Source organism: Glycine soja, chromosome 5 (genome assembly GCF_004193775.1).
Source record: "Glycine soja cultivar W05 chromosome 5, ASM419377v2, whole genome shotgun sequence".
Lineage (NCBI taxonomy): Eukaryota > Viridiplantae > Streptophyta > Magnoliopsida > Fabales > Fabaceae > Glycine > Glycine soja.
Window position 1 is genome coordinate 10743289 of NC_041006.1, and position 7406 is coordinate 10750694.

The 7406-nt window shown below is 33.2% G+C and overlaps 1 protein-coding gene across 1 annotated transcript; it reads left to right on the forward strand.

The window, feature by feature from the left end:
* Window positions 1–669: 669 nt before the first annotated feature.
* On the forward strand, window positions 670–7033 carry LOC114412316 (proteasome subunit alpha type-3). Its single transcript, XM_028376149.1, has 10 exons — window positions 670–888; window positions 1063–1102; window positions 1213–1296; window positions 2085–2158; window positions 2851–2937; window positions 3039–3123; window positions 3253–3299; window positions 4206–4271; window positions 5936–6026; window positions 6716–7033. Exons 1-10 carry the CDS (start codon window positions 785–787, stop codon window positions 6785–6787), a joined length of 750 nt encoding a protein of 249 aa, XP_028231950.1. The 5' UTR covers window positions 670–784; the 3' UTR covers window positions 6788–7033.
* The last annotated feature ends 373 nt before the right edge of the window (window positions 7034–7406 follow it).

Sequence of the window (7406 nt, forward strand, 5' to 3'; positions counted from 1 at the left end):
CCACACCGTTTATAAATGGGTTGGTTTAGGTTGAATTTCATTTTTTTTTTTAGAAAATCAATCCAAACCAACCTGTTCAAATTTGATTGGGTTGGATAATGATATTGATCAAACCTATCCTAACCTAACCCGCTTACACCCCTACATTTTTTGACATTTTTTATCATCATAATTTGATTTTCTATTTAATATTTTAAAATACGATTTTTTGATGGTTTGAAATTGTCAAAATAAAGTCAATAAAAAAAATTAAATCAATTTTTAAAGTAATTAATGATTTTTAGTTTTTTTATTGACTTGATTATGATTATTTTTAACCACGAGAAATATACTTTAAAATATAAAATAGAAAATTAAATTTTGACGATCAAAAGTTATTACAAATTATAAATTTTTTATTTCATATTTGACTTATATTATATAGAAGAAGTAAAAGGAACATTTTATGAATTTTAATAACTATAAAAAATAACTTTAAATTTAGAAAATTAAAAAAATTCAACTCTAAAAATATATTTTAAAAAAAGAGGAGAGCATCCGAATGGCAATTGGCAAGTGGAAACTGAGAAGTGTGAAGCCCATTTTGTGCCAGTGGGGGACTATCTTGTAATATTGCAAAAATAACCAGCGATCTGTACAATTTACTAACTTTTTAGTCACGCAGTTAAACTCTTGAGCAAGCAAAGATCCCCTTTATATTCTTCATTCCTCTGGGGTGCTGCACAACGAAACTCACAGAAGAAAGAAGAAAAAGAAGCGAAACTAAAGTCAGCATTCGAAAAAGATGAGTAGCATCGGTACAGGTTACGATCTATCGGTCACCACTTTCTCCCCTGATGGCCGCGTTTTCCAGATCGAGTATGCCGCTAAAGCCGTCGACAACAGCGGGTTGGTACTTATCATTATTATTATTATTATTATTATTATTATTATACTTTTAAATTCGTGGTTTTAAAATTGAAAAAAAGAGTTTATTTAATAATTATGAGTATGTTTTTTTTTTTTAAATGATTTTGTAATTTTTGTATTGGTAGTGATCTTAGATTTGAAACTTTGTTGCAGGACTGTTATTGGGATCAAGTGCAAAGATGGGGTTGTGTTGGTAGGTTTTTTTTTTTCCTGAAATTTTCTGGTGCATTAGGGTTTTTATGCGTTTATTTTTTTTTAATTTTTTTTGGAATAATTTTATTAGTTGGGGTTTTTGGGGTTTAGGGCGTTGAGAAGCTTATTCCGTCGAAAATGATGCTTCCGGGTTCCAATAGAAGAATACACTCCGTTCATCGTCACTCTGGGATGGTACTTTGACGTTAACCCCTTATCGTATTTTGTTTTATTTTTTACATGTTGGTGCTTTTTTTGCTCTTTGTTTTGATTTTGTATATACCCGAAAGGGATTTGCATAATAAAAGAGACGTGGTTTGACTTGCATTTGTTAACAAGGTTCTCCATGAAATGCTAGTGATGAAGTGGTGTGAGTCGAGGTTTTTAAAAATTGTCCTGGATGCAATTGCAGCTCCAAGGTCAGGGATTTTTGTGGTCTCTGCGGCCGTATCAGCTGCATCTGTTCACAATTTTACACATCAATTATTGCTACAAAACTACAATTGGGATTATGACTGCAATTTCAAACTTTGGTTTGAGTGAGATGAAGCTTAAGAGTGAAAGAAAGTGAAGAAGTACGAGCACAGTGTGTGTGTGTATAGATCAGTAGCACTAATTGGAAGTATTTTTTTTCCTGTGTTTATTTCATGCCATGTTAGGTCCTATTTGGTAGGCATGATCAATCTTTGATTTACACCCATGACTGTGCCTGATTGACCAAATGTTAAGCAGCGATTTTGGGATGTTTTTCTTATTTGTTAATTGGAGGTGAATATTAGAAAAGTTATTGAACTCTTGCTGTTATTGATAAAATTCAGTTAAGTAGAAATTGTTGTGTGTCTGGTGCCATGTACTAAAGCAGCCAGTGTATTATAAATTTATAAGTTAAAGCTTTACATTGGCCATATTATGCTGTCACATCCCGGTTAATTTGATGTTTTAGACTTATTTTGATGTATGCATTAATCTTCTTCCAATTTTAGGCTGTAGCAGGATTAGCAGCTGATGGCAGACAAATTGTTGCCAGGGCTAAGTCTGAAGCTACTAACTATGACAGGTTTACTTCATTCTCTTGCAACGTATACATCTTAAGATGCCTCCTTCCCCATCCCTTTTATTTATCTAAATGTGTGACTGAATACTCTTATCTTTTTTATGGGCTACTGCCTTGGATTAATTGACAACTTGTAAAGTAATTTAGCCTTGTTTTTTGATTTTGTAGTCAATGTAATTTTAAGTTCTTTTCATTTAGCTTTTATTTCTTCATGGAGAAAAAAGTATAGCTAGTTTAGATGGACCAATCGAAACCCTGCATAATTGACTTGACCTTGTTTTAACTTTTGAAGTCAAACTTATCATAAGTTCCTATTTTGCTCTCTCCCACAAGAAAAATAAGTGATAGCTACCAACTTTCATGAATTACTATTTACTATTGCTGCCCTGCCCTGATTGAAATAGGACGAGCAATCTTTTATTTGATAAATAATAGATTTTATATCAAAGTAGCCTGGCAAATCATTTTAAGTTACTGTAAATCTCTTACACAGTCAAGATTAGCATATAATAGCATGAGAATCTACAGAAACCAATCACCTGTGACCTTTATTCAGTATGACTGAAGTATAAGGATCTTTTTTTTTTTTTTTTTTGATCAGCAAGTATAAGGATCTCTTAACTCTTAGGTTTAATTAAATGTTTGCTTGTATCTTGAGAAGAAAAATGTTTATGCTGGCTTGTGTTTCTTTTCAGCGTATATGGCGAACCAATTCCTGTTAAGGAACTTGCTGACCGTGTGGCTAGTTATGTGCACCTCTGTACGCTATATTGGTGGCTCAGGTTATATGTGAACCAATTCCTGTTAATGTCTTGTCTTGTAGTCATTTTAAAGTTGTATTGTCATATTTCATATTAACAACAGATCTATAATGGTGCTGCAGACCTTTTGGATGTGGTGTCATACTAGGAGGTTATGACAGGGATGGACCACAGTTGTACATGGTTGAACCTTCCGGTGTTTCCTATGTGAGCTACTTTTTGTCATTTGATAGCAACTTCCAGACTTCTTTATAATTACACATGCAATTGATATTCCTTTTTGGAAGTTCCATGTGGTATTTTTGTAATGATTTGTTCATTTGGTAATTGTTCTAGAGATATTTCGGTGCTGCAATTGGGAAGGGCAGGCAGGCTGCTAAAACGTAAGTGAATATACATCACTTACAGTGATGTAATTATGTACTAAATCAAATAACTACATTTGTTTTGCTCTGTTAGGGGTGATATCTTATCCTCTTATATTTGTATCCTTAACTTTCTCTTAAATAGTATTTATTTTTTATAAAAATGAAATATATTCCATGCTATCTAATAACTACTTTGAGTTGCTGTTATTTGGGATCTAGGTTTGTGAATTATGGCAATAAGCTGCTGAAGCTTAAGCAAGATAGCAGTAGACCTTCTTAGAAACATCATAGTTCATCCTATTTGTGGGATAATTATCAGAAGACCAACTGATAATGTGTTACTTCAGTTTTTTCCATTTGTTTTCTTTATTTGAAATCTGCTTCTAATTGTTTGAAATGAATAAACTAAAGCAAGGAAGCTCTAATGTAAATTAGAATTCACTCCTGAATCATTTAGCTGTTGACTACAATGCAAAATACCTTACTTGCACACTTCGATGTATTCCTTAGGCCATATTCATTGTGGGTTTGGGGAGGGTGTAAAATTAAAATGGTAGGATTTGGTTTATGTGTATGCACAGATGTAGTTGAGTTCAGGTTTATGACTTAATTCTGTGGGCCTCCTGCATCATTTCCATTCCTATATTTTGATAAATATGAAACAGCATATTACTTGCATCTCAGCATGGGGCTTAAATATAATCTTTATGGAATATTCTGTTTATGTAGATATTTAAGCGTTATTGCTAATGTAGTAATTTATTTCTTACGCTGCCTTGCATTTGTTTTAGCTGAAACCTTTTTTGCTATAACCTTAAAGTATTTCAATTAATTCAACCTCATGATTTTATTCAAATGTAATCTTGAGATATCAGACTCATCTCAATATGATATTTAAGTAATCTTGTTATTTATTTGCAGAGAGATTGAAAAGTTAAAGCTTGCTGATATGACATGTCGACAAGGGGTTATTGAAGTGGCTAAAATGTAAGTAGCCTGATTGTTGGCTATAGTTTTTTTGTAGTTTACACACACACACATATTCTTAAATCGAGAGTTGCCCAGTCTGTATTTGGATGCTTTGTCATGTCTCTTTATATACCAATTGTTTTATTTTTTAATCAGCCAAAGAAAATATATTACTGATGGTACAAGGGGTACCATGTCTCATACAATTGTGTTTATGATGCCTTTCAACCTATAAAACAATGCAGCGTCCCTAATACAAAGAAAAAATTTACATCCCATTTAAACCAAAACATATCTCAGCAACTGCAATTGAAACCTGCAGCCAGCAAAACAACAAAACAAAGCTGCCTAACTAACTAAATTAAAACTAATAAAGTTGTACCACAATAAAAAAGTATACCAGCACTAACTACAACCACACATTGTATCAACTGAAATATACCAATCACAGAAGCTGCATGTACAGCCTACCATCCTGTGTGTTGACCAAATGTAGTACCAGGGTTTTAGCATATTCAGAATCCCATCCTCAGAATTCCCTATACTGCCATGTATAACACCTAACCAATAATTATACTTCTCCCGCATGCAATGACTTTTCTTCACATTCATAACAGCCTCATAACCATACTGCCACATGTCCTGTCAGAGTAAACCAGTTTATTCTATTCTCCTACAAAGCTTTCAGATATAGATTGGTTCCACAGACCGACCATACATAAAATGAAGCTGAGAAGCCTTCCGTTTTAGCTTTTAGCCTGGAACAAGATCTGATTTTGAACCCAAACACCTGTTCTGCGTCCTTATACTGTTCCTATGCAACCAAAGTGATCAAACAGTAGGTAACCATACCCACCCACCACCCTTTTTTTAATTTTTTAAGTCTTCTTTATATACCAATTGTGTTGGGGACTAATTTTTAAGCATTTGAAAATTGAGGAAATAGGGGGTAAAAATGCCTCATACAATTTTATTTGGAACTTCTGATAGCAATACAAGATCAAGGTAAAATTATACAATTGAGCATGAGAAAGAATAGGATATTCTAGAGTTTGTATTGTAGTGTGTCTGTTTGTCCATATCCATATCAAGACTTTAAAATTGTGAAGTAACAAGAAATGTGTTTATTATCCAACCAAGAGAAAAATGATAATATTTTTCCCTAATGCTGTTATGGATAATTTATCTTGTTGGTTTTTTGTGTAGTAAGTATATTTGTAAATGAACGAGATGTATAATGTTTAGAAGCTTCATTAATATTTTATTCTTGGGCTCTATATATAGAGCATAAGTGCAATACAAAAATTCAAATACTAACATTATGCTAATCTTATAATCAGACTGATAATTTCCTAAATCTAAATGATAAGATCATATCCTTGTCTTTATCTAAACAGTATCTTAAAACAACCTAAATTCCTAAAAATAAATTCAAATTCAAATTACAGTCATTTAGGCATATGTTTTCATTATATAATTTACAATTACTTGAATGCCATTGGGCTGTTGGTATTGAGATTTTGAGTTTCAATTTGTTTTGCAACTTCCAAGCTATATTTTATTGGATGGGTAACATTATATTGGGGCTTTTAATTCAAAATGGGTGAATCTTTTATAAGACATGCTTTGATATAATAAGACATTCCTTACAAGAATTTTTTGCATTTGTTTGTGCCAAGCAGTATATATGGAGTTCATGATGAGGCAAAGGACAAAGATTTTGAGCTAGAAATGAGCTGGGTGTGTGATGAGTCAAACCGCCAACATGAGAAGGTAAGGCTGGGGTGTGCTTTTGGTGACAATGATCAATGTGCTTCATTTGTGATTGGTTGTAATTTTATCATTTATTTCTTTTGCTTCCTGGCTGAGAGCATAAAATAAGAGTGAAGAAAATTGTTTTTGGAGGGTAAGTTTCTGGTAGTGGAAATATTGGTCTGTTAAGTTGAATTGGGGATGGGGGAGAACACTGGAAGAAGTTGTTGGCTTGTGCTAGAATTTAAATTATATTTGCAGCTGATGTAAGACAATTTGATGAATCTAATACAAATTCGGTGTGCTAAAAAGACTTCCTGTGATAATTTGTGCTCTCACTAATTCCATGGTATTTCATTTTACAAATAGGGTCAAATTTGTTATATTAGATGTGTAGTACAAAGCCTCTTTAGTTTAGTATGGCTGTGGAATGCACTTTTGTCCTGTTTCTCTTGGCATGGCATTCATCTCATGAGATGACCTAAATTCAGTTTAACAAGTTTCTCTGGCTTCTTTTAATAGGAAATTATGCATTCAAGTATAGTCTCAGCCATCCTCCCAAAAGAGGATGTTTTGAGTTTGAATGCTGGTTTCTTTTCTTATTATTTAACTGTTTCCCACTTCTCTAACAATGGTTTGCCTGGAAATATAGTTTTTTGTTAGTTTTTGAAGCTTGTTAGTCTATATGCTGCTGAATTAATCCTTTACAGGTCCCGGATGAGCTTCTAGAAGAAGCAAAGGCAGCTGCCAAAGCAGCTCTTGAAGAAATGGATGCAGATTAATAGACTAGAAATGTTTATTTCAAAGTTGCATTTCATAACTTGTAATTGAGCATTTGGAACATCTATAGGAAATACAAGGCTTCGATAGTCGGATTTTGTATGCTTCTTGATGAATTAATGCCCTTGTTGATTTCCTGTTACTGGGAGAATTGTTTTGAAGTTCTTTAGATTCTGACCTTTATTGATTTGTGTTGAATTCTCTGTCAAATCCTTTATGCTAATGTGCACATCATTGAGTTTCCTTTATTTTACTCGTCATTTGTGCGCATTCCTTTTTGCTTGCATAGGATTTGAACCATCAAATATTCAGGAACACTTTCAACATTATTACATAAATTTATATGGGTCTCGTTAACAAATCATAGCCTACTCTTTTAGGAGGGTTCACGTGAAATTTACTTTCATAATAGTCTGTTAAGTTTCCTTGGCATTTTTCTTTGAGATCTGAGTTTTATACGCCTGAGGAATATAACGAGTTATGAATTAAATCTTGGGATTTGGAATTAGAAATATCTGTTTGGCTAATTCTAATAAATGTCCTTGGGACATTGGTGGCTAAGAGCTTCCTTGACGAGACAAAAGAGTAGAGGAGAGAGGGCATCTCCTTGGCGCACACCCC

Coding starts and splice junctions, on each gene's coding strand:
- LOC114412316 (XM_028376149.1), top strand. CDS start 785: ATGAGTAGCATCGGTACAGGTTACGATCTATCGGTCACCACTTTCTCC. Junction 2,159..2,850: donor GAAGCTACTAACTATGACAG/GTTTACTTCATT, acceptor GTTTCTTTTCAG/CGTATATGGCGAACCAATTC. Junction 2,938..3,038: donor ACGCTATATTGGTGGCTCAG/GTTATATGTGAA, acceptor ATGGTGCTGCAG/ACCTTTTGGATGTGGTGTCA.